Source organism: Cyprinodon tularosa, unplaced genomic scaffold, assembly GCF_016077235.1.
Source record: "Cyprinodon tularosa strain WSP-4 unplaced genomic scaffold, ASM1607723v1 ctg433, whole genome shotgun sequence".
Lineage (NCBI taxonomy): Eukaryota > Metazoa > Chordata > Actinopteri > Cyprinodontiformes > Cyprinodontidae > Cyprinodon > Cyprinodon tularosa.
The window spans coordinates 428,296-451,534 of record NW_024039156.1 but is presented as its reverse complement, the minus strand read 5'-3'; the positions used below and the strand labels follow the sequence as shown (position 1 = coordinate 451,534).

At 38.8% G+C, this 23,239-nt stretch overlaps 2 protein-coding genes across 4 annotated transcripts; one reads left to right on the top strand and one right to left on the bottom strand.

Annotated features, from left to right (window-relative positions):
- Positions 1-116: 116 nt before the first annotated feature.
- eif2ak1 (eukaryotic translation initiation factor 2-alpha kinase 1) lies at positions 117-23,128 on the top strand. 3 transcript variants are annotated; one of them, XM_038299696.1, is made up of 15 exons: positions 117-503; positions 4,267-4,419; positions 4,526-4,662; positions 5,341-5,384; positions 5,462-5,561; positions 5,676-5,756; positions 8,920-9,013; positions 9,088-9,151; positions 9,270-9,624; positions 9,732-9,840; positions 9,976-10,082; positions 22,000-22,111; positions 22,202-22,281; positions 22,427-22,660; positions 22,850-23,128. In XM_038299696.1, the coding sequence occupies exons 1-15, from the start codon at positions 335-337 to the stop codon at positions 22,952-22,954; spliced, it is 1,944 nt and encodes a 647-aa protein (XP_038155624.1). In that variant the 5' UTR covers positions 117-334; the 3' UTR covers positions 22,955-23,128. The 3 variants fall into 3 exon arrangements, with proteins under 3 accessions (XP_038155624.1, XP_038155623.1, XP_038155622.1); XM_038299695.1 differs by having other exon boundaries at positions 4,267-4,434; positions 9,103-9,151; positions 22,850-23,126; XM_038299694.1 differs by having other exon boundaries at positions 4,267-4,434; positions 22,850-23,125.
- LOC119792865 (ankyrin repeat domain-containing protein 61-like) lies at positions 12,987-18,803 on the bottom strand. The gene is made up of 5 exons (XM_038299697.1): positions 17,708-18,803; positions 16,093-16,184; positions 15,766-15,937; positions 15,480-15,680; positions 12,987-14,634 (listed from the first exon to the last, which is right to left on the bottom strand). The coding sequence occupies exons 1-5, from the start codon at positions 17,885-17,887 to the stop codon at positions 14,116-14,118; spliced, it is 1,164 nt and encodes a 387-aa protein (XP_038155625.1). The 5' UTR covers positions 17,888-18,803; the 3' UTR covers positions 12,987-14,115.
- Positions 23,129-23,239: the final 111 nt, after the last annotated feature.

The window sequence follows — 23,239 nt, the reverse complement described above, 5'->3', positions numbered from 1 at the left end:
GTCCATATATTTAATTTTCCACCTCAGTTTTTATGGATGTGTTTATTTTGTGTGGGATGATTGGAAAGGAACAATCTGTTTGGTCTATTTTTATAGTTCACACTTTGTATGACGGTGCCTTAAGCCGTCTGTTACTCCAACATGGCCGACAGTTCATACGGAACGTGAGGGACTTTTCTCAAAGCTATCATTTCTGACAAGTTCTTGCCATGTTGATGTGTCAAGAGCGACTATCCCGTTATAGTTAGCGAAAACCATGAGGTTAGCTCATGTGAATTTGGTGGCGCTTTAGAAAAAATGTTTTAAGTTTATTTTATGGTTATTTACGTTTAGAATGTACAGTTCACCGGACAGCGGTCCAATGAGATCGGAGGAATGTTCTGGCAGTTGTAGCAACCTGTTGGTTCACTGCAACCTAACAGCTGTCCGGAGACAGCAGGCTGACAGCAGCATTAGCCTTTTAAGTTTGGCCAGCGAAGAGGACGAAGACGTTCAATTTGACAGTAAGATGGTTTGCTTTATGTTTTGATTTGTTATTATCATAAATTTCGTGTACAACGAGCAGGTGTCTTGCATTTACCCTGCTTATTTTCAGGGCAATAGAAGCATTTCTAAGATCTCGCGAGATAAACTGCTGCTCGTTTATGGAGACAACTGCGACCTGTTTATAATCTATTAGTTCTAGATCCTATGGAGATGTCTATCTAAACTGATGTGGATTTAACCAATAGTTCTTGACTTTGCACGGTGCAAGTTATCAATTTATTGTAAATACACATTCTAGGATATAAACACATGCAAAAACAGAGAATAACTTACTGTACTCTATTTTTTATTCTATTTTTTCATTCTTGTAAATGGGTTGTACAGTCATTGTAAAAAGTGTTAAAATGTAAAGAAATATGCAACTCCATTGATAGGTTTAAAAAAATAAAGCAAAAACGTATAAGTTTATCTATGGGGAAGAAAAATAAACCTTCCTATTTACAAGAATGGAAAAATATGTCAACATATGGATATAAACCCTTATAGAGGTTGTTAGGAGCACTGATGGTTTTAACTGCTGCAGGGAGAAAGGATCTGCAGTAACGCTGCTTTGTGCACTTAGGATGCAGCAGTCTGTTACTGTATATCCTGTCAATTTCTGCAACAAGTTCATTCAAGAGATGGTAGATATTGTAAATCAGTGATTTTGTTTTTCATTTGTTTCTTTGTCTTCCACCACCTGCACTGATTTGGGGAGCGGATCCTAGGTCAAAAAAGGCCTTCCTGGTGAGCTTTGTCAGATATAAAAGCAAGTGCTCTAACAAACTGCTACACAGAAGATGGTTGATGACATCATAGCGTTAAAAACAATTAATTATTCTAGTTAAAATAGCACAAGTTTCAAGCGTAAGCCTAAATAAAATGTACTGAGGGGATGGGCCATGAAAAACTTTACATAATAAACTGTTCCTTATATTCCGAAATGTATTTACCATTTCAGAGATGAAAACTGCTATTCAGAAAAGGGTTGATTAAAGGGTTAGAGGGCATTCACTACTAAAATTTGTTTTGGAATCTTGAGGTTCTGGGTTCGAGCCCCACCCCCACAGAATGCCACTCTGGGACTCTGAGCAAGATCCTTAACCCCACACTGCTCCCCGGGCCCTGCACAGAGGCAGCCCACTGCTCCCCAAGGAAATGGTTTAAATGCAGAGGTATATTTCTTCAATGTGAGATCAATAAAGTTTAATTAATTGTAAAGTCAGTAGTAGGGCTGCAACTAACCATTATTTTGATAATCTATTAATCTGTTGATCATTTTTTAAATAAAACCAGTTAAAAATCGGATAGTAAAAGCTCCCTTAAAGAAGATTTTATACAGAATAAAACCAGGTGAAACTAAAACCTTTAGACTTGTGGAGTTCTGGATAGAGAATATTGACAGGAAAAAAAGTTTTTTTTAATCTTAAATTTTTTCCCCAATTTTGGTATAATTCCTGCTCTAAGTGGTTCGCTCTGTCAGCTAAAGGCATGTTTTACAGTCTCTATACTCCAGTTAACGATTAATCGATTAATAAATTAGTTGACGATTATTTTAATAATCAATTTACCACGATTAATCCGATTGCTTCAGCCCTTGTCAGTAGTAATGTCTACTATTCATTCTGGGATACTCATGATATGATTATATATGGCAGAAACAAACTCTGCAATGGGGTAGTAAAATATTAGCTATTACTTGGAGAAGTAATCACTGAAAAATTTACTATAAAATTTACCAAAACAATTGTCATTTATCACCCAGTATGGGAGTAACATTACTTATGGAAAATCATTCTCCTCCATCAATAACGTTATCCATGTTCTTCTCCTTTCAAACCTAAAGGTGCAGCGCAGTATTGGTGCCACTTACCGGCTCCGGCATCTCATTTGCCAGCTGTTACTACTCAATAACCGGTGCCAGCCTATCATTAAATAGATTAGTAGCTTGCATCAGAATAGATAAAGCCTCCAGCGCAGAGGAAGTCGGTGTTGCTGGGTGTGCAGTAGTCTTGACTGTGTCACCAATACTGTACCAGTCCCTTAACCAATTCATAGCAGTGTGTAGTTGGCGTTTACCTCCTGGTTCCTGAGATAATCCTATGACAAGTCATAGGGTTGCCTAGAAGGAGCACATGGTATGTTGGCAGAAAGAGCAGCAGCCTGCAAACATGGAACAGCTAGCAAGAGAATGAAAATAGAATTAGTCTCCAGTTAGCTGGAATGTCTAACCTCAGCCTCCTTTAGAGGAATCAGCAACAACTTCTCCATTTTAGCTGCGTTAAAGTTTTATGTGTTTTAACTATATAAATAGAAATGGCTTTAAAAAGCTATTCTCAAACCGAATGAAGACCCCCCTCCCCCCCGATAGTGACAGGCTGCTCCCCCCAAATGAACAAAGTAGCGTCATCGTATGATGTCCTACTAGCAGGCCTTGCATCAATGTTCTAAACAAGCCTGATAAAATGTTTATATTGCTGCCATTCTTAGATAAGGTTACTGTATACCTAAAAATGTTCTACTTTTAGAGCAAATATCAACATCTCTATCAGTTTTGAACTATTTTTATTACAGATTAATCAATACAGGTTCACTGATGCTAATTATTTAGATGTTCCTCTAACCTGATATGTGCTGTTTATTTCTTGGGGACGATTTTTGAAGTTCACGTTGCTTTTTATTTCTCCATTTACGTGATCAAAAAGGACACAGGTCTCATTAGTATATATGGAAGGAAAATATTTAATCTTGAGTAGTAAAAGTTTTTTTGTAGAGTTTTGTTTAATACTGCTGCAAATGGGTTATTCTTTCAGACATGCCTTAGATCCTCTGTCCCTTTACTGTAGCTAACAAACGGTTATTTACAGCAATTAGTTGACGATTATTTCAACAATAGATTAATCAGGATTAGTCAAATCAGTCCTGTGCATTTGATACTTACCGGTATTTATATCCGCATAGTTTTACCTCTTAATACTAGTACAGTCTCTACTTTTTTTTCTTTTTTTTCTACTTTATCTGCGTGATTCTAAACCAGAAAATAAATTCAGTTGTTTGAGCACTTCCTCCAAAAAATACTTAACCTGTAAGAACAGCTTTATAAAAAAATAATTGTTTTTTAACCTATTTTTAAAGAACTCAATATGCTTTGTTTGCTACCAATAATGTGTTTAGACTGTTTTATTTTAAGATTACATTTATAAAGAGGGCTTGTATTCAGTCTTTAGTACTTAAAGCAAGGTTTTTTAGTAGTTTATATCAACCACACACCTTGCATCATGGCGAGCAAACGCTCAGGCCCCTCCTTCCTGTTTTGGCACACTAAACATCTCCAATCACCCGTGTGTGTGTGTGTGTGTGTGTGTGTGTTATGTTGCAGTGAGGGTGGGTTGGCCTCTACTGGACATAGCAGATAAGCATGAATGCTGGGTACACTCCTGTATGTAAAAGTAAGATGAGTTCATTATATGGACCGGTGGAAGGGAATAATCATTATTAAAGCGTGGAGTGCGCAGTATTCTGCCAGAAGGCTTTCCATTCTGAGTCATGGACCTAGAAGAGAAAAACATAGTAGAAATGATAGCAAAAGTAATTGAAGAAGGTATGTGGCTAAACTTAAATATTCTCTTTATTTTTATCATGCTGTCTTCCATATGATCACCAAACAGTTGTGTTTTTGTTTGCTTCCCTTTTTATGAGACAATGAGCTGGTTTTGTTTCTTTGCTTTGTGTTTTGCTCAGCTTCAGATTCAGAAAGTAACCATGAGCTACTGATGGCTGGAAGGCAGTACTCAACCATCCAAGAGTTTGCTTCAGCAATCCCCAACCACCTCCTCATTGGCTCCCTGCTGGAGCACCTGTGCTTCGTCTATGAGAGCAATCCTTCCCGTTCACGTAGGCTGTTTAAAGGTGGATGCTTTAAATCCCCCGTTTTTCTGCTATTCTTCATTGAAATGTACTCCTATCATACTTCTAAGTTCTCCTTTTTTATTTCTAACAGCCATTGGCAACCGTTTGGCAGCCATGAACCTTGTCTCCCCTTTGGCCATAAGTGATGAATTCAGCACCATTAGACTCCAGCATAACCGAGCTTTCACTGAGTTACTCAGTGCTGCAAGTTCCTCGCTCTTTCGACAGGTAACGACCTACTCGTTAGTTTCTTAGCGTACTCCGCGCATCTCTCGCATTTTGCCTGATTAAAACCACAGTGAATTTCTTACATTATTGTTATTATTGTATAGCAAAGAACATGTTTTGAAAATTGACATTTGAAAAAACACATAATCTAAGAACGAAACTTGAAATAACTTCTTAATCATTATTTTTAATTTATTATTGTTTTAAATTCCTTAAATTGTATATTTTTTCACTGCTACTATATTTCTACTAATGTCTGCTCAAATTTCCCTTTTTCACATTGAGTTTTATAAGTTGCATTCTTTTCAAATTGAGTTTTATAGATCGTTTTCTCTTCACTTTAGGCCCAATGCAAACTTTCCCTAGAAGTCAGGAGAATGAGATCAATAAAACACTATTTGAAATATCTGTAATTCATCTGAACAAGAGAAATTTGAAAAAAAAAAAATAATAATTTGAAAAATAAACTGGAAAAAAAAAGACATTTTTCTTCCATTTCTTGTTAAGCACATCAGGCAATTCATTTACTGATTGATTTATTATTCTTTTTTGTTTTGTCTCCCTTTTCTGCAATTATGCCTGCTAGTATGTCGGGGAATGTTATGATGTAGTTTGATATTGTGGGTGAATGAAAAATCTTATTGTTTGTAACTTTTGTAACTTTTAATTTGTTTGCAGGGCCAGCAACGTCTTGGCACAAATACACACAATCCAGCTGTAAGGTAACGTGTAGTTAAGAGTAATCTTTTTTTTTTTTCTAATATGTTTTGCATATTTAAAATGACTGATTTGGTCACAGGTCAAAAGAGGGACTCTTCCAGGCTCAGACATCTCGGTATCTCAGTGAGTTTGATGAAATCTGTCTGCTTGGAAAAGGTTCCTATGGAAATGTTTTTAAGGTAACACATTTTTCTGTTTTATTATTATTTTTCTAACTAATGTTGGAACTTGTGTCATGTTCAAAATGTAATTTATTTGTTCCAAATGTTTTTTTCTTTAACACCATTTTGTAGGTTGTGAACAAACTGGATGGTCAGTTTTATGCTGTGAAGAAGATTCTGATTAAGAGAGTCTCAAAGGAGGATTGCATGAAGGTTAGATTCCACATTATTCTCTATAACCAAAAGACTACAGACCATACTGCCTGCTGGGACAATGATTTAAGGTTTATTACGCATAAAAACTCTCTATGCGCTGATTAATTGTTCATTATCATCAAACCTTTAAACATGTTTTAACTCTACACCAACAAAGTTTAGTGTCATTTATTGGGGTTTATGTATTTGACCAAACAGAGTTGGGAATAGTTGTTACATTGGAGGAACAGATTATTTTTAATGAAATTTTACACAAATACTTTGCTTTATTTTAGCAGGGAGGAAATTAAAACTTGTTAGAGTTTATAGGAAATGTTTTTTTTTTCTGTTCAGTCCTGTTAGTCTGGTAAAATCCTGGGAAAGTCATATTTAAATGTGGCTCAAACATGTATATAAATGTACTGTTTATCAGACCTATCAGATTGTCCTAAAAGTTAGAAAATTTCTATTTTTAAAATAATCCTGTCTTAAAATCTGTGGGTTTTTTCGTTATCTTATGCAGGCCAGTTAGATATACGTCAGCTTTTTTTCAGCAAATCATATATCAACAGTCATCTGTCAATCAAATTTTGTCAGCCATAGCATCTTGATTCCTATGTCGCAGCTAAAAAACGCAAGGGTTGAAATAAGAAATAAAAATAATCTCCTTTCCCATTGAGTTGCGTCCCAGTGTTCACGGGGATGGACGTCTGTGTCTTCAGCAGGCGTAGAGCTAACAGAACTGGCAGCGTTGCGAGGCAAGGGCTCAAACATGTACGGCTGTAAGCCTTCTACACCAAACCAAGCTTCTTCAACCCTGGCGTCCTCTTCCACAACATCTTCGTCCCCGCTTTCCTCCTCTAAATAAAACATGTACGATGAAGGAGACTCATTCAAGACCTCCGACACTAAACTCTCCTCCTCTTGCATGTTTCCTCTGTCCATAGCGTTCCTTGACAGTGTCGTTGCTAAGTGCTACTTGGTCCCAATGGAATTTTCCATTGAGAACCTACCAGCACTAAGTTGCTAACTGTTTAGCAAGATGCTGCTGACAAACCGGCCACAACCAAATAGCTTGGGAACCTTCCACCACAACAATCCCGCCCCCTTGATAAACGACCAATAACATTCACTTTATTCACTCTTGTAAGTCGGGCACCAATCAGGAGAATTTGGAAATGCAACGGTTGGAACAGCCGCTTCCCTACGACTTTAAAAGTGAGGTGGAGCCTGATGTAGCTGTATAGCCAGAGCTCCAATGTAATGGATTGGATCTAAGTTTATTCATATATTACAATGATGAAGTAATATCTTAAACCTAAATACCATCAGGAATCTGTGGCAGGAAATCAAACGTGGTGTTAAAAACACTCCATCAAATCTGACTGGATGAGCAAAAATCCAGTTTCTATTTGAAAAAAACTATTTACCAGCTGCCTTATTATAGCAATTTCTCTAATTGTTTTAATGTAAATCTTCTAAAAGGCATGCATATTTTCTATTTACCTGACAGAAATGAACTATCTCTGTCAGTTTAATTCACTTTATTTATAAAGCAGCACTTTACAACGATCCCATCTCAAGGCAGGGAAAGTTTACAGCATATTTTAGTGGCAAGACAGTTCAAAGTGCTGTACATGAGAGAACAAAAAGTAGATTGCAGTGGTATAGAGGCAACAAAACTAATTCAAGAGGGGAAAACAAGTGAATTAAAATAAGTAGACTGTATTAAAGAAAAGTTTAATGATTAAGTAGAAAGGAAAGAAAACTTGAACTGACGACTCATAATGTTTAGACCGCTCATTCAAAAGCTTTTAAACAAATATGTTTTTAATCTTGGGGCAGTGGCAGGCTACTGGGTAGGGCATAGAGCTTGGAATCCTGAGGTTCTGAGTTCCAACCCCACTCCCACGGACTGCTACTCTGGGTGTCTGAGCAAGACCCATAACCCCACACTGCTCCCAGGGCGCCCCAGTATGGCAGCCCACTGCCCCCCAAGGGGAGGGGTTAAATGCAGGGGTAAATTTCTCCAGTGTGAGATCAATAAAGTTGAATTTTATTTTTTATTATCTTAATTAGTAGAGACTAAGGGTTTCAGTTTCAGGGAGTTTATTTCAGATTGGTGACATTTAAGAACTGATTGCTGCTTCTCCATGTTTGATCTGGTTCTGGGTATGCAGAGTAAATTTGAGCCAGAAGTCCTGAGGTTTGGGTCCTCAGTAATAATACACTGCTCAAAATAATAAAGGGAACGCTCAAATAACATCCTAGATCTGAATTTAATATTCTCTGTGAATGCTGAATGTGCCAATAACAAAATCACAAAAAATTATCAGTAGAAATCACATGTTTTAACCAATGGAAGCCTGGATTTGGAGTCACACACAACATACGTGGAAAAACAAACTTTGATTTTATGTCCTTAAAACGTGACAAAATGAGGCTCTGTATTGAATATAGCCTCTATGTGCCTGTATGATCTCCCCACCATGCCTGGTCATGCTCCTGATGAGGTGGCAGATGTCTCCTCCTAGAACTGGACTAAAGCATCCGCCGACTCCTGGACAGTCTGTGGTGCAAAGTGACATTGGTGGATGGATCAAGACATGATGTATGGGGAACGTTGGGCCAGTCCATACTTCAATGCCTTCATCTTGCAGGAACTGCTGACAGACTCCAGACACATGAGGTCTTACAATGTTCTACATTAGGAGGAATCCAGGGCTAACTGTACCAGCATAGGGTCTCACAAGGGGTCTGAGGGTCTCATCTTGTTAGCTAATGGCAGTCACGCTACCCCTGGCAAGCATATGGGGGGATCTGCGGCCCACCAGACAAATGCCACCCCACACCATTACTGACCCACTGCTAAACCAGTCATGCTGAAGGATTTTGGAGGCAGCAGATTGCTCTCCATGGTGTCTCCAGACTCTACTAAGAATCTTCTTGACAAAAGCATAGGAAAGTATGGACTCTGAATTAATCAGGGTTAGTTGGAAAGTTGGAAGCTTGTTGTCCCTCTGTTTTGTTTTTTTTGTTTGTTTTTTGAATATTCAGTGAAAGAAAAAAGGGAAACGAAAATGCATTTTCATTTTTTTTGTTTTTATAGAAATACAAGGTTAATATTTGCCAAAGATCTATTGCTGACTTTCCAGCTGACAGGTAATTGTGTTTATTTTAGGTTCTTAGGGAAGTCAAAATGTTATCCAGCTTGCAACATGTAAACATTGTGGGATATCACACAGCATGGATGGAACATGTTCAGCCAACAGACTGTGAGTATTTATCTGCTATCCTGAAGCAAAATGTCTTCAAAAGGAAAATTTCTCAAAAAAAATCTGTACAAAAGTTTGGTTTGCTGCAGATCCTGACTTGCACCTTCCTGCTCTGGAATCCCCTGGAGAAAAAGATGGGTACGGCAAGAGTCATTAGCTAAACTTTCACAATAGCCTTTTTATTGCATTCCCCTGTATGTGAACAGAACAGCAAAAATATCAGTTATACTTTACGTCTTAACTCTCTAATTCACAGTTCGGATGAAAGCGCCGACAACAGTGGCAACAGCTTTTCTGTGGTTTTCCAAAGCCAAAGTCAAGCAGATAGTGCAAATGTACTTCCATCAGAGAGCCAGTCTTTAGTTTCCAGACCAGACTGCAAGATTATGTGTCCCAAGGAGAAGAATCGTATGCAGGATTATGTTCCCTGCGTCTTCCTTGAACAGGAAGAGCCCAGAAATGGCTCCAAATGTCCCGCCATGAGTCACGACCAGTCGGCAGTGTTAGGCGAGGAGGCCAGTAGGAGCAGCATTGAACAGAACAATAACTCCTGCACTGAAAGGGAGCATCAACAGTGCGCTGAAATACACTCAAGGAAACCCTCTAAAGATGTAGGTGCCTTAACTCTCTCAATTTCATTTAATATACCAAAGAAAAAAATGTAATGTACAGTAAAAATCTGTATCGTTTTCTTCTTGGTTCCTCCCGATGTGCTCAGGTTCAGATCCACCTGATGCTCTACATTCAGATGCAGCTGTGTGAGCGCTCACTAAAGGACTGGATCAATGAGAGGAACTTCAGGCCCAAAGAGGACCAGCTCTCTGACTGTATTCCTCTTAAATTGTTTATAGATTAGTCATTATTTGTAACAATATACAAATGGTTGTCTGTGAAATGAAATGAATTGCTGACTTTCAGTCCCGCTCTGAAACCTAAACGTCTCCCTCTTGTGGTTTCTGCAGCTCCTTATGCTTGTGTTGATGCTGAACACACACTGAACTTGCTCAGGAACATTCTGGAAGGGGTGGCATACATTCACTCCAGAGGAATCATGCACAGAGACTTGAAGGTAACATTTAGAGTTTGTATTTTAGCATTTCATTGTGAAGCGGAAGGAGAATCCAAGGCTTCAAAGGTTTTAATGCGTTTCAGCTCCTTTATGCTTCAGTACGGTTGATTAACCTTTTGTCACTGTTTATTCCTGCAAGTCTTACTGGCATCTGTAAGCTTCGTACCTTTAGTCACTGAAATATTTCTCATTTCTCTATGCAAAAATCACTGAAATTCAAATTGGATTAAAAGCCTCTGTGAATATACATTGTTACATTTTGCCAAACCTAATTAGCCTTTTACTTTCAGATTGTTGCCCCAATCATTTTCAAATAGCACATACACTATATTGCCAAAAGTATTTGCTCACCCATCCAAATTATTGGAATCAGGTGTTCCAATCACTTCCATGGCCACAGGTGTATAAATTCAAGCACCTAGGCATGCAGACTGTTTTTACAAACATTTGTGAAAGAATGGGTCGCTCTCAGGAGCTCAGTGAATTCCAGCGTGGAACTGTGATAGGATGCCACCTGTGCAACAAATCCAGTCGTGAAATTTCCTCGCTCCTAAATATTCCACAGTCAACTGTCAGCTGTATTATAAGAAAATGGAAGTGTTTGGGAACGACAGCAACTCAGCCACGAAGTGGTAGGCCACGTAAACTGACGGAGCGGGGTCAGCGGATGCTGAAGCGCATAGTGCGAAGAGGTCGCCAACTTTCTGCAGAGTCAATCACTACAGACCTCCAAACTTCATGTGGCCTTCAGATTAGCTCAAGAACAGTGCGCAGAGAGCTTCATGGAATGGGTTTCCATGGTCGAGCAGCTGCATCCAAGCCATACATCACCAAGTGCAATGCAAAGCGTCGGATGCGGTGGTGTAAAGCACGCCGCCACTGGACTCTAGAGCAGTGGAGACGCGTTCTCTGGAGTGACGAATCGCGCTTCTCCATCTGGCAATCTGATGGACGGGTCTGGGTTTGGCGGTTGCCAGGAGAACGGTACTTGTCTGACTGCATTGTGCCAAGTGTAAAGTTTGGTGGAGGGGGGATTATGGTGTGGGGTTGTTTTTCAGGAGCTGGGCTTGGCCCCTTAGTTCCAGTGAAAGGAACTCTGAATGCTTCAGCATACCAAGACATTTTGGACAATTCCATGCTCCCAACTTTGTGGGAACAGTTTGGAGCTGGCCCCTTCCTCTTCCAACATGACTGTGCACCAGTGCACAAAGCAAGGTCCATAAAGACATGGATGACAGAGTCTGGTGTGGATGAACTTGACTGGCCTGCACAGAGTCCTGACCTCAACCCGATAGAACACCTTTGGGATGAATTAGAGCGGAGACTGAGAGCCAGGCCTTCTCGTCCAACATCAGTGTGCGACCTCACAAATGCGCTTCTGGAAGAATGGTCAAAAATTCCCATAAACACACTCCTAAACCTTGTGGACAGCCTTCCCAGAAGAGTTGAAGCTGTTCTAGCTGCAAAGGGTGGACCGACGTCATATTGAACCCTATGGATTAGGAACGGGATGTCACTTAAGCTCATATGTGAGTCAAGGCAGGTGAGCAAATACTTTTGGCAATATAGTGTATATAGAATACATTCACAACAACTCCCTTATAAAATTAAATTGTTATTTAACAAAAATGATTCAACTTCAAGTCAAACATATTTTGGTTGAAAAAAAGTTTGACTAAACAAATGAAACTCGAATAAACTAATTAGCTACTGTTTACACAAAGAAGAAGAATTGAAAAGGGTTCAGAACCATGATCAATAACATTATTTGATGACATCATAGGCCAGGATTTTATGTTTGAGAACCAAAGTTTATCTCGACGAGTTTGAAATGTGGTCAAATTAGCTGCTAACGTATTTAGAGCAACTGGAATGTGTTCATAACAATTCACAGCGCCGGTAAAAATACATTACTTGCCAGGATTATATTTTATTAAATGATTTGCCAAAATCAGACCTTAATAGCCTTTTATTTAAATTAGTCTAAATCGTCTGTGATTATTCCTTAGAGAATGATCCAGCTTACGGACCACCTAGTAGGGCTGGGTGATATGACCTCAAATCAATATCATGATAATTTGGGCAGTTTTACCTCGATAATGAAGCAGAATTATGTTCATTACTTTTACCGACATGGGAAAATTGTCACCAGTTATTATAGTGAATGACGGCAACGGCTAAAATCTGGTGTAGTATTAGTAAGTAGTAGGGGTGTAAATAATAATCGTTTTGTATCGATTCATCGACCCAACAGCCGATGATCCGATGCATCGACACGTCCGCAAGAGAATCGATTCATGTTTTTTTCCCCCTCCGATCTATTTTTATCCATTTGCTCCTGGGCGTAATTCTCCTCCCATGCTGCGGTGGCGCTAAACCTATTTTGCCCTCCTACCTAGCTTCCTGGTTATACTCTTACAGCAGTGTGTTGCAGTGAGCTTGACACAGACATTTTTAAAATATGCTCAATATTGAAGCGTGGTCTGTGCTACACACTGTGGGTCTAGATACGGCCGAGGCGGAGAGGACGTGGGGGCGAGTTTAGTCCGACGACGGAGGGACATGAGGGCCAAAAAGAGCAGAGATCCAGGTGGATAAAACACATACACATTTGAAAACACATATGCTAGCATACCCCATCAGGCCAGAATACCCTTATTAATACGCATTACATAGAGCAGGGGTCTCAAACTGGTTCCAGAAAGGGCCGTGTGGCTGCAGGTTTTCTTTCCAACCAAGCAATAGCACACCAGACCTCCATTCATCTCATCAAGTCATTGTGTTCAGATTGAACTCACTTAATTAGATGACTGGTGTCTGGTGTGCTACTGCTTGGTTGGAAAGAAAACCTGCAGCCTCATGGCCCTTACTGGAACCAGTTTGACATCCCTGACATAGAGTGTCCTCTGTCTCCGCTCTCCTTACAGCCAATCATGCTGTTTTATTGAATTAACTTAGAAATGCCTGGAAAATGATATGATATAAGAAAATAAAATACTTGGTAAAATAGTACAGCAATTTGATCATGGAATGATCTACTCCTTTAATCCCAACATTGAACAAGATTACTCTAACTTTTTTATGGGCCAAGTTACTAGCAGGCATCTTGCTCATGTTTGATTCACATAAATTAATCTTCCTTCTTCTCTGCCAAGCCTCTGGATCCGAGATGACGTAATGTCCAAATCAGTATCATCCATTAGCGGGGCGGGACGTGTGTTTAGTATGGGACGCGTTTAGTAGATGGCAGTAGACCCTTCTCTAAATAAACTTTAAGCTACCTCAACGCGTGAGTATCTCTTAAGCTTATTACGATAAATACACTTTAAACTATCCTTTTTACTCGTGTCCAAAAAAAAAACTAATTAATGACTACTTTTTGGTGTTTTTTGAAGGGTATGGTGATCTGATGGCTCTTCCATGCGGTTGTGACTTTGTGCAGTAATAGGCGTGCACGTGTGTATTATTATGGGTATGCTGGCCTGATGCGGTATGCTGAGCTGACAGAACACCGGTTTATCGTCCTGCCCTACCACCTAGCATCCTTTAAACAACAGTAAACGCAGGAAATGATCACACTATGTTGATCTCCGTTTTGGAAAACTGCAGCTTCTCTAAAGCTTAGATAAGCTTAGCAAAGGCTGTTGGTGGGTCTGAGTTCAGATGGCCTCTGTGGTCTCCTGGTTCTGGATCCAAATCTGGGTCTTCTACAGGCACTACTGTGAGGCTGGGGGATCTGTGACAGTTGATAATAAGTTGGCTCTTTTAGAGAACAAAAAGGTGCAAACAGATCAAGCAAACATGTTTTATTTTGCGTACAGAGTTATTTACTGTATTCCTTCAATGAGTTGAAGCTGTAAAGATGATTTTGCTTCCTATAAATAATGCTTGAGCTCTCTGAGGAAAGGATTCTGGATAAGCAGGAGATCACATTCCTATAGATGATTTTATTTTTTGAGGAAATCAATTTCAGTCGACCACAAAGGAAAGGTTTATGATCTCCCACTGGTTAAAGACAAAAGCATACAAGCTTTCAGGAAGGATTTTTTGAAGTTCTTTCTGTCGTCCTCTGATATATTTCAGATAGATCTGATATTTTGCAAATATCGTGAAGCGTCTTTGGCTGCTGAGTTAGGTTGAACAGTTGTTCTCTCTGTTTGAGGAAACATTGCTGATTTAAGGTTGAAGGTAAGCAGCCGTTCTGGTTGCAGACTGTGAGCGGGGAGCTCAGACTAAGCAGTTTCATCAGGAGAGAGTTGTTCCTCAGATTAGGTCGCTGGTCCAGAAACAGAAACAGACAGCTCTCGCCTGCTCCGCTCACTTTATTGACGCTAGCTCCGTATCTTAGCAGCAGATCCAGCAGCTCCTCATTGCCAAGGCTGCATGCTTGATGCAATGGTGACATCCCCGCCTTGTTTATGGTGTTTGCATTCGCTCCATGCTCCAACAGCTCAGAGATGCAGCTGATGTCCTCCTCCAGGATTTTAGTGCTCTTTGTCATCACAGCAACTACGGCAATATGCAGAGGAGTGTTCCCAGACTGCTGCATCCTCTTTGGAAAATAAAAAAAGTTATGAAAACTACAATCTTCAAGACTTCACTACATTTAAGAAATGAACCAACCGAGCAAATTCAATTTTATGTGTAATAAGGAGTAACTTGTATTGCACTATTCTAGCAAGCAAAAAACCCATCGTAAATAGAAATGTGATGAGAAAAACACTTTGTAAATGGAAATTTGAAAAAATATATCATCCAGCAGAAATTGAACATAGAAAATAATTTAAGTAAACAAAAAGGTTTTAAGAGTACATTTTTTTCTGATTACCGTAATTTTTCCTGATACATTTTTATCCTATGTTTCTTTCTTTAAAATTATTTTTTTCTTCAAATTTTTGTTTTCCATTTATGTTTTTTATTTTGCTTATCTTTTTAGATTGAGTTTTTTGAATTGCATTCTTTTCTGGAGTAAAGAGCAAAGATGAGTTTCTATTGATCAGCATGGACGTGGAGAACGAGCGTTTTGATTGGGCTTAAATTGCAACTTAAGAGAAAGCAATTAATAAAACTCAATTTGAAAAACTTGAATAAAAAGAAAATGGATAAATGTAAAATCTGTCAAAAGTAATAAATATAACATAGAAAAATAGGAAATTGATTAAAAAAATTAATTTAAGAAAAGGATGACAAAAAATAAGAGTTAAAACATAGATTTAAAGAATATATATATATAATTAAATGTGAGAAAACAGCAAAGTTACTCTCCAAACCTTTTAATGATTAAAATGTTTTTGAAAGTTTAATTTCAGGCTTGTTTTATTTTTTAAATTCCCATTTCCAGAATGCGCTCTTGGAACAAACTCACTCCATAATTTTAAACAAAGATGTAGAACAAACCGTGTTCACATCAGCTCCCTGATGAATCAACCTTGCTGTGATTTCCTGATGGAGGATCCCTGCCGCCATGTGCAGCGGCGTCATCCCTCTGCTGTCAACAGCGTTTACATCAGCACCATAGCTGATCAGGATGGAGACAGCAGGCAGGGCTTTGTAACGTACCGAGACATGAAGAGCCGTTGGCTGACCTTTTTCATCCATCTACCAACATATATACATTAGTAAGATGATGTCTTACAGTGAATTTGATACTTTATTGTGGGTAAGAAGTGTGAGACCTCCTTACCCGTGTGTTGACATTAGCTCCATGATCACAGAGGAGCCGTAAGCAGGCCTCAGCCTGCCTGCTTTCTCTCAGCATAGAGCTCCAGTACTTGGAGGAAGGTTTTTTCCGGGTCATTAAGGCAGTCGGCCAGTTGATGATGACCAGATGTAGTGGAATCCGACCGAGCTGGTCTCTGCGAAATAAACAGTGTTGGAAACACGGGCATTTCACATTCAAAGTAAAACTAATATGTGGGCTGTTTTCTTCCTGGTTTCCCTGTTTAGCAGGAAGTGTAAAAATAACCAGAAGCTTTCAGATTTTTGTTGAAACATTTTTGTGTTTTCTTACTTAAAGTCTGCATCAGCTCCTGCTGACAGCAAACTCTGAATGCTCCGTGCTCTTCTGAAGGCAGCAGCCAGGTGAAGGGGACAGACGGAGCCCTAAGGCAGAGAGGGAAACTTCAATGTAAAAGTTCTGTCTTTGAGTCTCTGCTTTGTTAGCTTTGAAATGCTTCTAAGCATAAACTGAGTTAGAGCATTTCTGTGTTTAGATTGTTAGAGTATTTATTACTGATGATGTGTGAGTCTGTTAAAGGAATAGTACACCCAAAACATGATTAGCCTTCATTTTCTACTCACCCCCATGCTGAACAACACTCTGGAGAACTTTTTTGATATCTCAAATGCATCTGGAGATCTGGGAGGCTTCTTGCTGTCTGCTGACATTCAAATAATGGAGGTCTATGGTGCCCGAGACAGAAAGGTCCATAAAAGTCCACAAAAAACGTGTCAATATTCCTCCATACTGCTCGTCCAATGTATTCCAAGTGTCCTGAGTGGGTAGCATCCAGAATTTACTCGAAACGAAGTCATTTAGAATGTTTTTAGAGCATAAACAGTAGTGTATAGGATTTCCTGAAAGCGCGCGCCTGCGCGTTCATGACGCTACGGAAGCCGGCAGACCAAACCAGCGCATTCAGCTCGGCAAAGAACTCATGCTCTTCCTCAACACTGAAGTCCTCAGACATTTTTCTTTCGTTGTTTCTTTCTTTGCACAGGTAAACAGCACATTTCTTCTTCTACGCTTGCATTATTGGCAGAGCAGATGCGCACTTTCATCTGGTTTGGTCTGCCGGCTTCCGTAGCGTCGTGAACGCGCCGGCGCGCGCTTTCAGGAAATCCTATACACTACTGTTTATGCTCTAAAAACATTCTAAATGACTTCGTTTCGAGTAAATTCTGGATGCTACCCACTCAGGACACTTGGAATACATTGGACGAGCAGTATGGAGGAATATTGAGACGTTTTTTGTGGACTTTTATGGACCTTTCTGTCTCGGGCACCATAGACCTCCATTATTTGAATGTCAGCAGACAGCAAGAAGCCTCCCAGATCTCCAGATGCATTTGAGATATCAAAAAAGTTCTCCAGAGTGTTGTTCAGCATGGGGGTGAGTAGAAAATGAAGGCTAATCATGTTTTGGGTGTACTATTCCTTTAAACCCTCATACTACCTGCCAGGTGTGTGTCAGAACTAATGTTTTCCCAAGTAGTTTATCTCATTAGGACAGTTCCTCAGTCAGGATAAAAAGTCGTCTTTATTATTTATGTGGCAAAGATTTAGGAATGGAATGAGAGCGGTGTCCTTGATTGTTGTAATTATGTGATAGTGTGGCAGACTGGAGTTGTATAAAATGCTTCTCTAACTGTGATTGGTAAGAAGCTGCCTTCTGTAACTTTAAGCAGGTTCTTTGGTCTGAGTAAGATTATAATTTATGTTACAATCTGTTGTCACGTCTCCTGGTAGTTTAAAGAATTTGTACTGAGTGATCTCTTCTCGAGAAAAGAAATGGAGATAGAAAGTGTCAATGTGTAAACAGATCTTTCCATAACTAAGTTCACGTTATTAAGGCGGTATTATTAATCTTGATTTAGAGATGTATTTCCATAGAAGCTTGTGTTACCTTCCAGAATGCTCCAGATGCACCTTCCTGTATCTCAATCTGACAGTTGCTCCCATATTTCCTCACCATCTCTTCAATTCCTCTGACGTTCTCATTCATGACAGCCGTGTAGAATTCATTACCGTACGTTTTGGTTACCCTACCTTCCACATATCTGTCTTTGCGCTGCTCCTCGCCCATTGCTGGTTTTCGTAGACTTACTTCCTTCAGTTTCTTCTTTAAAGAGATGGTGGCTTCGAATCAAGTAATTCTGGTTATTTTGCTCCAGCTCTGAAGACTTATTGTAGAATAATCAGCAGCTTCCTCTTTCTTTGTGTTCGCTGTTTTCTTTTACTACTTCTGCTTTAGTGTTTTTGGTTTGTTTTTGTTTTTTCATGTCTAATTTCATCATATTGGGCTGTACTGGTCTAACCTTGATGCTCAGGCTTCCTCCTACATCTGATAACTCCTGCCTGCAGTCGGGGCCTCTTTAGGGGGGGTGTTGACACCCTCCCTCTGTGTTTGTGTCTCTTGTTTTTGTATTTTTGGGATGCGGTTACTACTTTGCAAAAACTGCCAGTGTAGCATTTATTTTTGTTAGTAAAAACTAGGGTTTTATTTATTAATAGTGGTTGATTTGGTATTCTCTCCTGTTTTAAATTTGAACATTTGCATGAATGCCCTGTAGTTCATTATTGTTATAAAAACATACTTGTAAAAACAATGCAGACGTAAGCCTCGATTAGATGAAACAGGATGTTTTTGAAGCTGTTACAGTTCTCTGTTCACCTGGCTTGGTGACAAAAACCAGTAGAGCGTTGTGGCTTTATTGATGCATCACACATCGAATAAATATTTATCCTGATTTATTAGAATAAGTTAAATATTTAACTGTGGCAGCAAGGATCATGGAGGATCAGGGTGAGATTTTCATAACATAACTTTATATAAAAATACCACAATAAATAAATCCAGTCTAATCATTTTTCTTTTTTTTTTGCACGTTTGAGCCCGGTTCATATCAGCTGCGTTCAACTTTTTGATCTCGCATCCGTGTATTTTTAATTCTTTGTTTCTGTCACACTGACTGCAGTGCATACAGAGAGGCTGCGGCTGCACAGGGTGGGCAGATCTGTCTCTGTGCCACACAATTTAATACAATTGACTTGAATAGATAATGAAAATGTATTATTTAAAAAAAAATAAATAAATAAAAAAACAATCGGTGCAGCTACAAAGAAAAGCCCCACCTAATGAGCCTGTGCAGTATCTTGTTAGGATAATTATCATTCATGATGTGTGAGTTTATTACACCTTAATATTGCCAGAACTGATGTTTTTCGCAATTTTTTTTATCTAATTAAGACAGTTCCTCTGTTCGGATATACAGTTATAATCTTCATTTTGTACGTGGCAAATATTTGGAAATGGAATGAGAGCAGTGACTTTCAGCTAAGAATAAAGTGTAATATTTTGATAAGGCTGGAGCCATGGATGTCTCCTCATCTGCTAACGTGAATGATGTAATGATGCAGCAGACTGGAGATGTATAAAATGCCTTTTTAACTTTTAATCGTGGCCTCTTCCTGAGAGGTGAGCCCAGTTTGTAAGCAGCTGCCTTTTGTAGCTTCTCTGATCTGAGAAAGATTACAATTTCTGTCAAAATCTGTTGTCATGTCTCCTGGTTATTTAATACATATACATTATGGAGTGTTATTTAAAGAGTTTGTCCTGAGTGGTCTCTTTTCAGGAAAAGAACTGGAGAGAGAAAGCTTCAAGGTGTAGACACACAGAGAGCCTATCTTTAACAATCGCTTAAAGCAGAATTGTTATTGGCCTGTATTAAAAACATAATGGGAACAATGTTTAAGAAAAGGAAAACGCAGCAGTTAAGGCTGTGGGACGGTTTATATGCTGGCTAAGACACTGAGAGGAGATTCTAAGAGGGATCTGGGAAGTTTGTTTAAATTTTTAAAAAAATTTTGTTCATAGAGTGGAGAGTGATCAGCTGTTTTTCTACACCCTCTACCCCTAGATTTTTTTTCTTTTTTTATGAGGCTCAAAGAGGATCCCTATATAACCATATCTATTTTCTATCCTGAAGTTTGTCAAAGTTTTTTGTTTGTTTTTTTGGAGCAGAGCGAGAAGCTGCACTTTCTAGTTTCCTTCACTGTTTTTGCAAGACTTCGAGAGAATCACTACTTTATCTGTTTTCTGTCCTCCTGAACTCCTACAATGGTTAAAATGTTCTTTCTTTCAATTATTCATTCATTCATTCATTCATGAGTCTTCCATGTGTGCTTTATGTGGGCTGTTCAACTCCAAACCTGACCAGATTTTATTTTTATTTTGTATTTCCTGCCAAAGTAGATTGTGAGTGTGTGAGTGTTTTACTTTGTAACTGCGTCTCCCTCTTCCTGTCAGACCAATGGCATTCCCGCTGAATTGATGCATAGTCTGACTAAAAGGGGTCGGCCTCAGTCTGAGCTATGCTAGCCCTCTGCAGAAAATGATGTTTGATGTCATCGTCTCCCATGGGCGTAGGTTTGCATAGGGACCATAGGGACATGTCCCTACCAAAATTTTGGAAGGACCTATTTGTCCCTACCAATAATTGGATGTAAACAACATGTTTATAATTTACTATACAGCAGGCGCTTCTTTTCCGCTCGCAGCTTCTCTGTCTGGTAGCTGCAGCTGCCTGCTCTTTCCTGTCCCTTTCACATAGCAGGGCATCAACTGAGCTGCACGGTTTAACTCTCTGATTATTCTGCCTTAAGTTCCGCCTTCTCTCTTTCTGATTGCGTGTTTTCTAGTCTGTATGTGTGTGCGCGCGGGTGCTTGGAGCGCGAAAAAAAGACGCTAAAATAAATTAATATTGGGCTACGAAACTAGTCCAAATGAAAAAAACTTATTATCTATGCTAAAACAGGCGAAAGCTTCTGATTGGAGTTCTGTAAAGAAGCAGGAGAGAGTTTTTTGATTTGTGGAACTTGAGAAATGTAAGTTAACAACGTTAGGATTTCTGTTATTTTATCTTTTAATCAGATGGCCAAAGGCTCCTTAAAGATCTTTTATGAAATGAAACCAGGTGAAACAGAAACGTTTAAACGTTTCCTTTGGAGGAGTTCTGGATGGAGAATACTGACAGACAAAAACTTTTTTTTTTTTTTACTTCTTAAATGCAAAATGTTTACATATTTTTTACAATCTTGGTATAATTCCTGCTCTAAGTGGGTCGCTCTGTCGGCTAAAGGCACATTTTAGTGGCCCTATATTCCAGTTAACGATTAATCAATTACATAGTTCACGATTATTTAAATAATTTGTTAATATGATTAATTGTTTCAGCCATAGATAAAATACATGAAATTAGCTACAGAAAGTAACAACAGCCCAGATGTACAACTTCTAATATTAATACTTTAAATGCTCAGTGTCAGTTCCTCTTCTAGTTCCAGTGCATATGTAAATACAATACATTTATTTGCTGTCCCTTGAATGTATTATTTTGCATGATCCAGAGAGAGCATATTAGATTAAAAAAAAAAAATAAGAGTGGGGTTTTACCTCTGCACAATTCTATATCATCAAAAGAAAACACAGGATAAATCCACATATTTAGACTATATTTGGTTAAACAGACACTGTCTTAGTAGCAGGTAAATTTAAATGCAATCCTTTTCAAAGTGGAAAAAGTCCTAATTCCACATTCATCAGAGCAAGTTATGCTTTAAATATTGATAAACAGCATCTAGTGCATGTAGTGCTTATAAGATTTGTATTAATGTAGCAAGAAATGCTGCTGTTCTCTTTAAACAAAATGAGCCCTGAAGCTCACATTAAGCATAAAAAAGAGCATGCATATTTTTGCAAAGGACCAATGAAACTGAAGAATAGTGTCCCTACCAAAGTTGAAATCAAACCTACGCCCTTGTCGTCTCCATTTACTTTCAATGAACGCTTAATGCAAAAACCTCCTCCGACACGATTTTCTGTTGGATTGGACACAAAATCTGATTCTGTGTTTTCAGGGCTTTACTGAAAACCTGCAAAACACCATTGCATTATACTGTACCACCAATGCTTCGATTTTCCTCAAAATCTGTTTGCCAGGTTTCAACGGCTACACTGAAACAAAACATTTTTAAATATCTGCTTCAAAAAGAATTTTTCACTTTTTTGGGACTGAATAAATTGCCTCTGGCATGTGGACAATATGATACAGTGTCTTTTTACTTATAACTACTTTAAATTTCTGCGGTTAGATCTCACACATTCTAATAGCTTTTGTTTTTGTTTTGTTTTTCCAGCCGAGGAACATTTTCCTCCATGGTCATGAGTGCCACGTCCGGATTGGAGACTTTGGTTTGGCTTGTAGGGATATGATAGTAGATGACCATAAAACTAGTTCTCCTGGTGGCGGTAATTAATAAACTCTTAAAACACTACATGTTCATAACATACCAGTAGATGGCACAATTTACACTGAATGGATCTTTTTGTGTTTTGCAGATTTCCCCCACACATCAGGGGTTGGAACATTTGTTTATGCTGCACCAGAACAGCTAGAAGGCTCTTATTATGATTCAAAGGTAATTATGATGAAATATCCTTAGATGACCTTAATTATTACAATGTTTTTAGTTCTGTGATTATCTCTTTTATATATATATATAAAATAAAACACAGTCTTTTCTGCATGTTTTAATACTACGTTTGAATCTGGTCCTCTTGCAGTCAGATATGTACAGCATTGGGGTTCTGGCTCTTGAACTGTTCCAGCCTTTTGGGACAGAGATGGAGCGGGTCCGAACCCTCGGGGACCTGAGAGAAGGGAAAATTCCTGACTCCTTCTGCCACCGATGGCCAGTTCTCACCAAATACATCAGAAACCTGACAAATAAAGACCCCAGTTTTCGGCCAGCAGCCAGACAACTTCTAGAGAGTGAACTTTTCTTCAATAAAGACATGGTAGATTGGGATAAGTATTTACCTAATATTGTATGTTAGTTTGAATTAGGTTTGTGTTATCATACTGCCCCAAGCCTTGTTTTAAGTTGGAAACAAAAAAGTTTGGACCTGCAGGGCTTTGTTGTACCTGCAGGGCTAATGCGTCTGTATCTAACAACTAGCTTTAATACACATTTCCTCCCCTTTCAGGTAATCCACGGTTTACAGAAGAGAGTGGAAGAACAGGAGGAGGAGATCATGCAGCTGAGGATGCAGATCAGCCGGCTTCAGAACTCCACAGCTTCCCCGAACTGAAAAAGACCAGAGCCTTAAGAAAAATTATAAAACTTATTTTATGAGCCACTGTTTTAAATTTTTTTTTTTGACTTGATACAGGTGTGAACATTTGTGCCTTCTACACCTAGATATATTATCGTTTTTTTTTTTGTATTATATTTATTTCCATCCAGCTGCTAAATAAAAGCTTTTTCAAGGGTTGCAAGATGCTTTTGTTGCATTTGAGTCTTGTGATTTTGGTTTTTGGTGGCATTGTAAAGTTTTTTTTGCAATCTAGATTTTCCATTCTCCACCTATCATAAT

Bases quoted from the DNA above. Each gene is read 5' to 3' on its own strand.
- eif2ak1 (XM_038299694.1), top strand. From the start codon at position 335: ATGTACAGTTCACCGGACAGCGGTCCAATGAGATCGGAGGAATGTTCT. The intron at 9,841-9,975 runs GTATTCCTCTTA...TGGTTTCTGCAG, and splicing joins AGAGGACCAGCTCTCTGACT to CTCCTTATGCTTGTGTTGAT. The intron at 22,282-22,426 runs GTAATTATGATG...GTCCTCTTGCAG, and splicing joins GCTCTTATTATGATTCAAAG to TCAGATATGTACAGCATTGG.
- LOC119792865 (XM_038299697.1), bottom strand. From the start codon at position 17,887: ATGGGCGAGGAGCAGCGCAAAGACAGATATGTGGAAGGTAGGGTAACC. The intron at 16,185-17,707 runs GTAACACAAGCT...TCTCTGCCTTAG, and splicing joins CATCTGGAGCATTCTGGAAG to GGCTCCGTCTGTCCCCTTCA. The intron at 15,938-16,092 runs GTAAGAAAACAC...TTTATTTCGCAG, and splicing joins GGAGCTGATGCAGACTTTAA to AGACCAGCTCGGTCGGATTC.